Consider the following 12,505-nt stretch of genomic DNA (forward strand, 5'->3'; position numbering starts at 1 on the left):
TTATATTTGGTGTGTCAACGACTAGCATAATCTTAGTTCTAGTGTTTATTTGTGCAGCTTACTTTTGTATACAGAAAAATATGCCTCGTTCTGAAATAACAACCGTACATGAAATACTTGTGGGGTGGATCGGGAATAGTGGGACGTAATATAAATAGATAACCAATGATAAGGTTGGAACCAGTATTAAGTGTAAATAGATTATTAACGGAGAAGAAAAGCTTGACAGCGTTGAAGGATTAGTTGTAAGATACCTATAGACTATAAGGAAGTACGGCGTGCACAACCGGTAAGTCCAGAATTGTAACATTCGGGACGAATTTTCGTAAAGGAGGGGGATGTGTAGTGTTGCGGAATAGTAAAAACTTGGAAACGTGAAATTTTGTCACAGTATCGTTGCCTATGCAAAGAGCCAGAGACAGTAGGTTAGCCAAGAGGTAAGTGGACCGCACACGTATGGAATCGGTCGTCACACAGGGGCAATGGCCGGGTTACACACAACAGACGAGAGAGAATTGTTTTGCACACGGGTTTGCGTTAGACGGAGACTTTTGTAGAGTGCAAGACAGAGATATAGCGTGAGCTGTACTGCATTTCACAACTTCGCGTAAGTCTGTCGTAACAACACGTAACTCTGTCGCAAGAACACCTAAGGGGCGAGTACGACAGATAAGTCAGCAGCATAAGTGGAACGAATGCATTCATTGCAAACGAGCATGACGTCAGGACGTCGCTCGTGCTTCCTTTAAATACGCCAGCTTTGATAGCAACAAGACACTCAGAGTTTTACTTGCAGTTAGATGTGTACTGGGTCGCTGTGTAGCGCTCAGCTCGGTGATCGACATGTTAATCTTTATTAAGGAGATGTTGCAGTAACGGCGGCCCATGCAGCAGCAGACGTGAGGGGACAGTACCAGCTCTGGTCCTCTCTGCTGCCGCTGTCAATCATCAACCCAGGGTTAGCAGACATCGCGGCAGACCCGCTCGCCGCCAATGCTGACCACATCAGTGAGCCGTCGTCGAGATGGTGCGGGGCCTAGGCCCTGTGCATCCGCCGTCACAACCGGGTGAGTCGACGACGCTGGGGGACTGCAGCCCGTTCTGCCCGTTCACCGAGCACGAGCCACCAGGAGGAGCAGGGAAGAAGACGGGGTGGGATAGAGTACACTCCGCACTACGAGAACGCTTCTCGTGCCGGCAGCGCTGGGATTCCAACCCGGAGCCTCTACGCGCAGCGGCCTGCTGCACGCTGCTGAGCCAGCCGACCAGCCGGGCGACATCAGCCACGAGCGGCCGAAGTACGAAGTAAGGTCATTCCTCCACTACGTCACAGCACGCGGCGCTGTGCTAGCAAGACTGTGCGGCCCGGAGCTGGTGTCATCACTACGAGTCAGCGAGGACTCGGGGAAGGTCATTGATATCACCAAGCTCAGCCAGCCTGTGTTATGCGGGCCACATTGTACTCGGCAGGAAAAAAGTTGTCATGAATTAATAATGTTTCTTTGGCGTTTTTGACACGTCCACAGTCATTACCTAGCATCCTGATAACTGGAGAGGTCACCGCTTGGCCATCCAGTGCACCGTCTGCGACCGGGACCACCGGGGCTCCTACAGAACAGGTCGCTACACTGTCCTGTACGCGGTCTCCTTTCGAGGATAGCCACCCTTTAGTAAAACTCTCTCAATAAACCTAAGTCGACCATTCGCCTTTCCTAGCACAATTGTCATATACTCGTTCCCTTTCATATCGCTTTGAAATGTTACGGCCAGATGTTTAAACGACGTGACTGTGTCAAGCAGAACACTAGTATATCTACATCTACATCTACATCCATACTTCGCAAGCCACCGGACGGTTTGTGGCGGAGGGTACCCTGAGTACCTCTATCGGTTCTCCCTTGTATTCCAGTCTCGTATTGTTCGTGGAAAGAAGGATGGTTCGTATGCATCTGTGTGGGCTCTAATCTCTCTGATTTTACCCTCATGGTCACTTCGCGAGATATACGTAGGAGGGAGCAATATACTGCTTGACTCTCCGGGAAGGTATGTTCTCGAAACTTTAACAAAAGCCCGTACCGAGCTACTGAGCGTCTCTCCTGCAGAGTCTTCCACTGGAGTTTATCTATCATCTCCGTAATGCTTTCGCGATTACTAAATCATCCTGTAACGAAGCGCGCTGCTCTCCGTTGGATCTTCTTCATCTCTTCTATCAACTCTATCTGGTACGGATCCCACACTGCTTAGCAGTATTCAAGCAGTGGTCGAACAAGCGTACTGTAACCTACTTCCTTTGTTTTCGGATTGCATTTCCTTAGGATTCTTCCAATGAATCTCAGTCTGGCATCTGCTTTACCGACGATCAACTTAATATGATCATTCCATTGTAAATCACTCCTAATGCGTAATCCCAGATAATTTATGGAATTAACTGCTTCCATTTGCTGACCTGCTATTTTGTAGTCAAATGATAAGGGATCTATCTTTCTATGTATTCGTAGCCCATTACACTTGTCTACATTGAGATTGAATTGACATTCCCTGCACCATGCGTCAATTCGCTGCAGATCCTCCTGCATTTCAGTACAATTTTCAATTGTTACAACCTCTCGATACACCACAGCATCACCTGCAAAAAGCCTCAGTGAACTTCCGATGTCATCCACAAGATCATTTATGTATATTGTGAATAACAACGGTCCTATGACACTTCCGTGCGGCACACCTGAAATCACTCTTACTTTGGAAGACTTCTCTCCATTGAGAGTGACATGCTGCGTTCTGTTATCTAGGAACTCTTTAATCCAACCACACAATTGGTCTGATAGTCCATATGCTCTTACTTTGTTCATTAAACGACTGTGGGGAACTGTATCGAACGCCTTGCGGAAGTCAAGAAACACGGCATCTACCTGTGAACCGGTGTCTATGGCCCACTGAGTCTCGTGGACGAATAGCGCGAGCTGCGTTTCACACGACCGTCTTTTTCGAAACCCATGCTGATTCCTACAGAGTAGATTTCTAGTCTCCAGAAAATTCATTATACTCGAACATAATACGTGTTCCAAAATTCTACAACTGATCGACGTTAGAGATATAGGTCTATAGTTCTGCACATCTGTTCGACGTCCCTTCTTGAAAACGGGGATGACCTGTGCCCTTTTCCAATCCTTTGGAACTCTACGCTCTTCTAGAGACCTGCAGTACACCGCTGCAAGAAGGGGGGCAACTTCCTTTTATGTACTCTGTGTAAAATCAAACTGGTATCCCATAAGGTCCAGCGGCCTTTCCTCTTATAAGCGATTTTAATTGTTACTCTATCCCTCTGTCGTCTATTTCGATATCTACCATTTTGTCATCTGTGCAACAATCTAGAGAAGGAACTGCAGTTCATTCTTCTCTGTGAAACAGCTTTGGAAAAAGACATTTAGTATTTCGGCCTTTAGTCTGTCATCCTCTGTTTCAGTACCATTTTGGTCACAGAGTGTCTGGACATTTTGTTTTGATCCACCTACCGCTTTAACATAAGACCAAAATTTCTTAACCGAGCGAGGTGGCGCAGTAGTTAAGACACTGGACTCGCATTCGGGTGGACGACGGTTCAATCCCGCGTCCGGCCATCCTGATTTAGGTTTTCCGTGATTTCCCTAAATCGCTCCAGGCAAATGCCGGGATGGTTCCTTTCAAAGGGCACGGCCGACTTCCTTTCCCGTCCTTCCCTAATCCGATGAGACCGATGACCTCGCTGTCTAGTCTCCTTCCCCAAACAACCCCCCCCCCCCCCAAAATTTCTTAGGATTTTCTGCCTTGTCAGTACACAGCACTTTACTTTCGAATTCATTGAACGCCTCTCACATAGCCCTCCTGACACTACATTTCGCTTCGCGTAATTTTCGTTTGTTTGCAAGGCTTTGGCTATGTTTATGTTTGCTGTGAAGATTCCTTTGCTTCCGCAGCAGTTTTCTAACTCGGTTGTTGTACCACGGTCGCTCTTTTCCATCTCATACGATCTTGCTTGGCACATACTCTTCTAACGCATATTGTACGATGGTTTTGAACTTTGTCCACTGATCCTCAACACTATCTGTACTTGAGACAAAACTTTTGTGTGGAGCCGTGAGGTACTCTTTAATCTGCTTTTTGTCACTTTTGCTAAACAGAAAAATCTTCCTACCTTTTTTAATATTTGTATTTACGGCTGAAATCATCGATGCAGTAACCGCTTTATGATCGCCGATTCCCTGTTCTGCGTTAACTGTTTCAAATAGTTCGGGTCTGTTTGTCACCAGAAGGTCTAATATGTTATCGCCACGAGTCGGTTCTGTGTTTAACTGTTCAAGGTAGTTTTCAGAAAAAGCACTTAAAAAAATTTCACTGTATTCCTTGTCCCTGCCACCCGTTATGAACGTTTGAGTCTCCCAGTCTATATCCGGCATAATAAAATCTCCATCCAGAACTATAACATGGTGGGGAAATCTACTCGAAATATTTTCCAAATTATCCTTCAGGTGCTCGGCCACAACAGCTGCTGAGCCAGGGGGCCTATAGAGACATCCAATTACCATGGCTGAGCCTGCTTTAACCGTGACCTTCACCCAAATTATTTCACATTTCGGATCTCCGTCAATTTCCTTCGATACTACTGCACTTCTTATCGCTATAAACACGCCTCCCCCTTCACTGTCCAGCCTGTCTCTGTGGTATACATTCCAATCTGAGTTTAGGATTTCATTACTGCTTACGTCTGGTTTCAGCCAACCTTCTGTCTCTAGTACTATATGGGCGTTGTGACCGTTTATTAGCAGTTCTGGGACCTTTCTACAGAAGCTCCTGCAGTTTACTATTAGCACATTAATATTGTTATTCCCTGTTGCATTTTGCCTACTCCTACCTTGCCGCGTCTCAGGAGGCGTCTTGTTGGGCCTAGGGAGGGAATTCTCTAACCTAAAAAACCCCGATGTGCACTCCACACGTACTCCGCTACCCTTGTAGCCGCTTCTGGCGTGTAGTGCACGCCTGACCTATTCAGGGGACCCTACATTTCTCCACCCGATAGCGGAGGTCGAGAAATTTGCACCCCAGATCTCCGCAGAATCGTCTGAGCCTCTGGTTTAAGCCTTCCACTCGGCTCCAAACCAGAGAACCGCGATCGGTTCTGGGAACGATACTACAAATAGTTAGCTCTGATTCCACCCCGCGAGCGAGGCTTTCCGTCTTCATCAATTCCGCCAACCGCCTGTACGAACTGAGGATGACCTCTGAACCCAGATGGCAAGAGTCATTGGTGCCGACATGAGCAACAATTTGCAGTCGGGTGCACCCAGTGCTCTCTATCGCCGCCGGCAGGGCCTCCTCCACATCTCGGATGAGACCCCCCGGCAAGCAGACAGAGTGAACACTGGCCTTCTTCCCCGACCTTTCCGCTATTTCCCTAAGGGGCTCCATCACCCGCCTAACGTTAGAGATCCCAATAACTAATAAACCCTTCCCCCCATGTGCCTGCTCGGACCTTGCTGAAGGAGCGGCCACATGTCCACTCACAGGCAGAGCGGGCGATGCCACACGGCCAGCCTCCACATTCACCCTCCGCCTCGTGTGCCGCCAACGCCGCTGAATCCGCTACTCTCCTTGGGGAGAGGGTGGCATGTAACACCTGGGGTGTACCATGAGACGCACCAGACTCCCCACTGCCGCTACACTCCGAGGCAGCAGCCTGAAGACGGCTGACCGCGGCCATCAACACGCTCAGCTGTTCGCGAACAGTGGCCAGCTCCTCTTGCGTCCGTACACAGCAGACACACATCCTATCAATCCTAAGAAATCAATTTACTGTAGAGAGTTATTCATCTTTTAACTAGACTGCTAATTCACTAAAGGCGGCTGATTGTTGACTAACCTGTGGTTGCTAGCCACTTCTTGTAAAAAACAATGAAAATAGCACTACCTGTCTCTGGACTGTACTGAAAACAAACACTAGCACTACTGGCACTATGGTTGACTAAATGGACTCTCTCTGTCTGTATTCAAAACAAACACGAAATCTAAGGAACACTATTACTAGCACTCGACAATTAAAGCTTCCTAAAAGCAAAAAACACACGGAAGAAGAAGTGACAAGTAAGAAAAATACAGTTAATACTTAAATTAAGGTAGCTCGCTGCACAGCAGACGTGAAGCAGACGGCAGTTACGACGAACATTGTATTCGAACATTACAGGTTTGTTGCTGCTGCTCATCCTCATTAAATTACATTTTTCCACATTTAGAGCCTACTGCCACTCATCACACCAACTAGAAATTTCGTCGAAGTCGTCTTGTACCTTCCTACAGCCACTCGACATCACCCCATAACCGTACGCCGTAGCGTTATCAGCAGACAGCATCAGATTGCTGCCCATCCTGCCAGCCAAATCGTATAGAGAACAACAGCGGTCCTATCACACTTCCCTGCGGCACTCCTAACTTTACGCTAGTCTCTGATGAACTCTCACCGTCGAGGATAACATTCTCTTTCTCTTACTTACAAAGTGAACTGTGAACTGTTAACAGAGTGCAATGGAGCACCGTGTCAAATGTTTTTCGGAAATCTAGAAATATGTCAACTTCTTGTAGCCATTCATCCATGTTGTTTTGTTGTGGTCTTCCGTCGAGAGAGTGGTTTGATGCAGCTCTCCATGCTACTCTATCCTGTGCAAGCTTTTTCATATCCCAGTACCTACTGCAACCTACATCCTTATGCATCTGGTGTATTCTTCTGTTGGTCTCCCTCTACGATTTTTACCCTCCATGCTGCCCTCCATTGCTAAATTGATGATCCCTTTATGCCTCAAAATATGTCCTACCAACCGATCCCTTCTTCTAGTCAAATTGTGCCACAGGCTTCTCTTCTCCCCAATTCTATTCAACACCGCATCATTTACGTGATACACCCATCTAATATTCAGAATTCTTCTGTAGCACCACATTTCGAAAGCTTCTATTCTCTTCTTGTCTAAACTATTTATCGTCCTCGTTTCACTTCCATACGTGGCTACACTCCATAAAAATACTTTCAGAAGCGACTTCCTGACACTGAAATCTATGTTCGATATTAACAAATTCCTATTCTTCAGAAACGCTTTCCTTGCCATTGTCAGTCTACATTTTACATCCCCTCTACTTTGACTATCATCAGTTATTTTGCTCCCCAAATAGCAAAACTCCTTTACTACTTTAACCGTCTCATTTATAATCTAATTCCCTCAGCATCACGCGATTTAATTCGACTACATTCCATTATCTTCCTTTTGTTCTTGTTGATGTTCATCTTATACCCTCCTTTCATGACACTGTCCATTCCGTTCAACTGCTCTTTCAAATGATTTGCTATCTCTGACAGAATTACAATTCATCGGCGAACCGAAAAGTTTTTATTTCTTCTTTATGGATTTTAATTCCTATTCCGAATTTTTCTTTTGTTTTTTTACTGCTTGCTCAATATACAGATTGAATAACAGCGGGGATAAGCTACAACCCTGTCTCACTCCCTTCCCATCCTCTGCTTCCCTTTCATGCCCCTCGACTCTTATAACTGCCATCTGGTTTCTGTACAAATTGTAAATAGCCTTTCGCTCCCTGTATTTTACCCCTGTCGGCTTTAGAATTTGAAAGAGAGTATTCCAGTGAACGTTGTCAAAAGCTTTCTCCAAGTCTACATATGTTAGAAACGTAGGTTTGCCTCATCATAATCTATTGTCTAAGATAAGTCGTTGGGTCAGTATTGCCTCACGTGTTCCAACACTTCTACGGAATCCAAACTAATCATCCCCGAGGACGGCTTCGACCAGTTGTTCCATTCGTCAGTATTTTGCAGCCGTAGCTGATTAAACAGATAGTTCAGTAATTTTTACATCTGTCAACACCTGTTTTCTTTGGAATTAGAATTATTATATTCTTCTTGAGGTCTGACCTTCCATAGCTCGCAGTAAATCGTGAGGAAAGGGCAAGCTGAGTTTCGCACGAGCGATGCTGTCTAAAACCATACTGATTCGCTGACATAAACTTCTCAGTCTCAAGAAAGTTTGTTATATTCGAATTAAAAATATGTTCAACGACTCTTCAGAAAACAGAGTTTAAGAGTGCTGGTCCGTTGTTTTACCATTCAAGTGTACTGTAGTCACCTGCGCCGTTTTTCAATCGCTTGGGACTTCGTGCTCGACAGGAGATTCACGATAGATGCAAGCTAGGTAAGTGGTCAATGCTGTAGAGTTCTCTTTGAAAACCGAGTAGGGATTCCATTCGGACCTGGTGATTAATTTTTTTTCAAATCAGTCAGTTGTCTCTCTACACCAAGGATGCTTATCAGACACTACTGACATTTAACTTGCTACACCAAGAAGAAATGCAGATGATAATCGGGTATTCATTGGACAAATATATTACACTAGAACTGACATGTGATTACATTTTCACGCAATTTGGGTGCATAGATCCTGAGAAATCAGTACCCAAAACAACCGTCTCTGGCCGTAATACCGGCCTTGATACGCCTCGGCATTGGATGACGTGTAGAGGTACAGCTGCCCATGCAGCTTCAACACGATACCACAGTTCATCAAGAGTATTGGCTGGCGCATTGTGACGAGCCCGTTGCTAGGCCACCATTGACCAGACGTTTCCAGTTGGTGAGAGATCTGGAGAATGTGCTGGCCAGGGCAGCAGTCGAACATTTTCTGTATCCAGAAAGAGTCGTACAGGACCTGCAACATGCGGTCGTGCATTATCCTGCTGAAATGTTGTGTTTCGCAGGGATCGAATGAAGGGTAGAGGCACGGGTCGTGACGCATCTGAAATGTAACGTCCACTGTTCAAAGTGCCGTCAGTGCGAACAAGAGGTGACCGAGACGTGTAACCAATGGCACCCCATACGATCACGCCGACTGATACGCCAGTATGCCGACGACGAATACACGCTTCCAATGTGCGTACACCGAGATGTCGCCAAACACGGATGTGACCATCATGATGCTGTAAACAGAACCTGGATTCATCCGAAAAAATGACGTTTTGCCATTCGTGCACCCCAGGTTCGTCGTTGAGTACACCATCGCAGGCGCTCCTGTCTGTGATGCAGCGTCAAGGGTAACCGCAGCCATAGTCTCCGAGCTGATAGTCCATGCTGCTGCAAACGTCGTCGAACTCTTCGTGCAGATGGTTGCTGTCTCTCAAACGACCCCGTCTGTTGACTCGGGGATCGAGACGTGGCTCTACGATCCGTTACAGCTATGCGGATAAGATGCCTGTCATCTCGACTGCTAGTGATACGAGGCCGTTGGGATCCAGCACGGCGTTCCGTATTACCCTCCTGAACCCACCGATTCCATATTCTGCTAACAGTCATTGGATCTGGACCAACGCGAACAGCAATGTGGCGATACGATAAACCGCAATCGCGATAGGCTACAATCCGACCTTAACCAAAGTCGGAAACGTGATGGTACGCATTTCTCCTCCTTACACGAGGCATCACAACAACGTTTCACCAGGCAACGCCGGTCACCTGCTCTTTGTGTATGAGAAATCGGTTTGAAACTTTCCTCATGTCACCACGTTGTAGGTGTCGCCACCGGCGCCAACATTGTGTGAATGCTCTGAAAAGCTAATCATTTCCCTATCACAGCATCTTCTTCCTGTCGGTTAAATTACGTGTCTGTAGCACGTCATATTCGTGGTGTAGCAATTTTAATGGCCGGTAGTGTATATCATCCCTACGGGAGACTGTCCGACGGTCAAATAACGGTGTGCTTGTTCGAGTCTCCTGTGTGAACGATTTCTTGAACGTAAAATTTAAAACACCGACTTTCATTTTGGTATCTTGAACTGCCACACCAGACCGGTCAACAATAGACAGAATGGAAGCCTTAGACACGCTGAGTGATCTTACATGGGACACCCAATATTGCGTCCCGTAAGTTCTGCTTATATCTAAGAATCTGATCTTGCATTTCTCTGGCTACGACCTCTACTCAGTCTGGCCAGTCCTCTCACGCTTGGGAAGGTTCTGCAACGTGAAACTGTGACGTCACAAACGTCGAGCAGCACCACATCGACGTTCGCCTTGACGTCCCGTGCGAGGGCGGCAGACGGCTGGCTCACCTTTCTGCGGGTAGGGCTGCGGCGTGGCGCCGATGTCCCTCTCGGCGACGCGGCGGTACACGGAGGACAGGAAGGCCACGCACTTCAGGGAGAGCTCGCCGCGCGCCGTGAAGCTGCTCCGCTGCAGGCGGACGCGCAGACTCAGCCGGTTGCTGTCGTTGTGGCGCTGCGTCAGCGACGAATTCACCTGGCGACACACACAGGGGTGCACCCACGTTAGTGCAGGACGTGGAGACTCTGCGTGCTGCTGTCGTTGTGCTGTCGAACCAGTGACGAGTGTACCTGTTGTGACGTAATCAAGCCTAATGCATATTACGAAATCTGCGATACCAGCGGGTATCAATCTCTCCACGCAGGTGTAAACAGCAAATTTCTGTAAATATCGAGCACTATCTAGCTTCTGAACTACCCGAGTGTTCAGACGGTAACTGTGCAGTAACATGTGGCGGTGTGCCAATTAATGACTGATGTGATTGTCAATTATTAATACAATATTTTCCATTGTTAACATATTTGAACCATATTTGACCACATATTTGTATTTGTTCGAAGGTCCGGTTTGTTTGAAGACGAACGTCTTGTGTGACATCTTTGTGGTCCAAGTCCACATGCTGACGATTGAACAAAGAATGTTTTTTGTATAGCATGTGTTCCGCAATGGAGACAAGCTTACCACAGCAGTAGAAGCTGCATTTGCTGCAAAGTCCTCGTGAGTGAAGCTCCCTAACCACAATGTTGTACGGAATCTCATTATAAAGTTTCGAAAGACCCGAAGCGTTCATAATGCTCCAAAATCAGGAAGGCCATCCGCTTCCACATCCGAAGAGAAGGTGGCGGAGGTGCAGGACGTGACGCTGCAAAGACTAAAGAAATCGGTTATGTGACTAGCTCAGCAGGCCCACGTGTCCGTGGGTTCCACTCACAAGATTCTCCGGAAGTCACTGTCCATGTATCCGTACAAAATGTCGGTCGTGCATGAAAGAAGAGATACTGATCACCCGGCGCGTGTCAACTTTTGCAGCTGGTTTCTGTCCCTCCTGCAGGACAATGGTGAGGGATTCTTGGCAAAACGTTTTTCACGGTTGAGGCATGGTAGCATCTCTCTGATAACGTGAATAGCCAGAATGGACGACGGAGAATCCGCATGAATTTAAGGTGTCATCACTGCATGATCAAATGTTGGTGTTAGGTGCGTCGTAACTCGTAAACGCATCATTGGGCCGATCTCGTTTCAGGACACCATAAATGCAGAGCGGTACTGCACTTGTATTCTGGAGCCCTTCCTAGGTGAATTGAATGAGGACTGGCTCCAACAAGATGGGACGACAGCACATACCGCTCACAAGGCGATGAACTTTTTAAACGACATCTTCGTTCACCGCATCATATCTCGAGGAGTCTAGCCTCCACGTTCCCCCGACGTGGCTCCAACGGATGGGTACGTTGAAGGAAAAGGCCTGTGAAGGCAATCCGCACACCATACAAGAACTTCAAGCTGCACTGACAAACTACATTCGAAACATCACTCCCGATGTTCTGCACGACGTCTTCAACAACATGCAGAAACGCGTGCAACTGTGTCTTCAAGTTCTGCGGGATCACTTCCAGCATCTCTTATAACATCCATGACTTTAATATATAAAGTTATGAACTGCATAGTTACTTATTGAACGCCAGTTACAATTTCATTGAATATGTATTAACGTGTGAATGACTAAAGTTAACTTTAAACAAATGGTTCAAATGGCTCTGAGCACTATGGGACTTAACTTCTGAGGTCATCAGTCCCCTATAACAGAACTACTTAAACCTAACTAACCTAACGACATCACACAATGCCATGCCCGAGGCAAGATTCGAACCCGCGACCGTAGCGGTCATGGGGTTCCAGAGTGTAGCGCCTAGAACCGCTCAGCCACTCCAGACGGCAAAGTTAACTTAAACATAAGCTTTGTGATGTCATTTTCATAAATATTGACAGCAAATCTCAGGGTAGTTAAACGTCCATTTGTGTGAAAAAATTTAAAATATCTTCGAAATGTCTAAATTCTATGTATAACAGAATCACTGTTCGGGCTTGGTGGGAACGTTGGAAAGACAGTCGTAAAAAGTAGTCATGCTTAGTGGTTGACACAACAGCCTTGAGGAACATTTTGTGAGACATATTTTGTGAGCCAATCCTCCAGGAATATATGAATACACAATATTCAACTGTTTTATTTAGTGGATAGTAAGCCACTTAGTCGGTAGACATGGAACTAGGACATTTCTTCGTATACAAAATATGCGAGACCATCATACCTCTCAGAAGAAGACAGGGAGATCAATTTTAAGACAATTACCTAAGTAAACTTGAAAGGCCTTTCAGTTACTC

At 46.5% G+C, this 12,505-nt stretch overlaps 1 protein-coding gene across 1 annotated transcript in view; it reads right to left on the reverse strand.

Moving 5' to 3' along the window:
- LOC124619548 overlaps positions 1-12,505 on the reverse strand; it is a 347,023-nt gene that overhangs the window by 38,017 nt on the left and 296,501 nt on the right. Inside the window, exon 5 of the mRNA XM_047146018.1 lies at positions 10,132-10,318. Coding sequence (XP_047001974.1) covers positions 10,132-10,318 — 187 coding nt within the window. The remainder of the gene's footprint in view (positions 1-10,131; positions 10,319-12,505) is intronic.

This window comes from Schistocerca americana, chromosome 6, assembly GCF_021461395.2.
Source record: "Schistocerca americana isolate TAMUIC-IGC-003095 chromosome 6, iqSchAmer2.1, whole genome shotgun sequence".
NCBI lineage: Eukaryota > Metazoa > Arthropoda > Insecta > Orthoptera > Acrididae > Schistocerca > Schistocerca americana.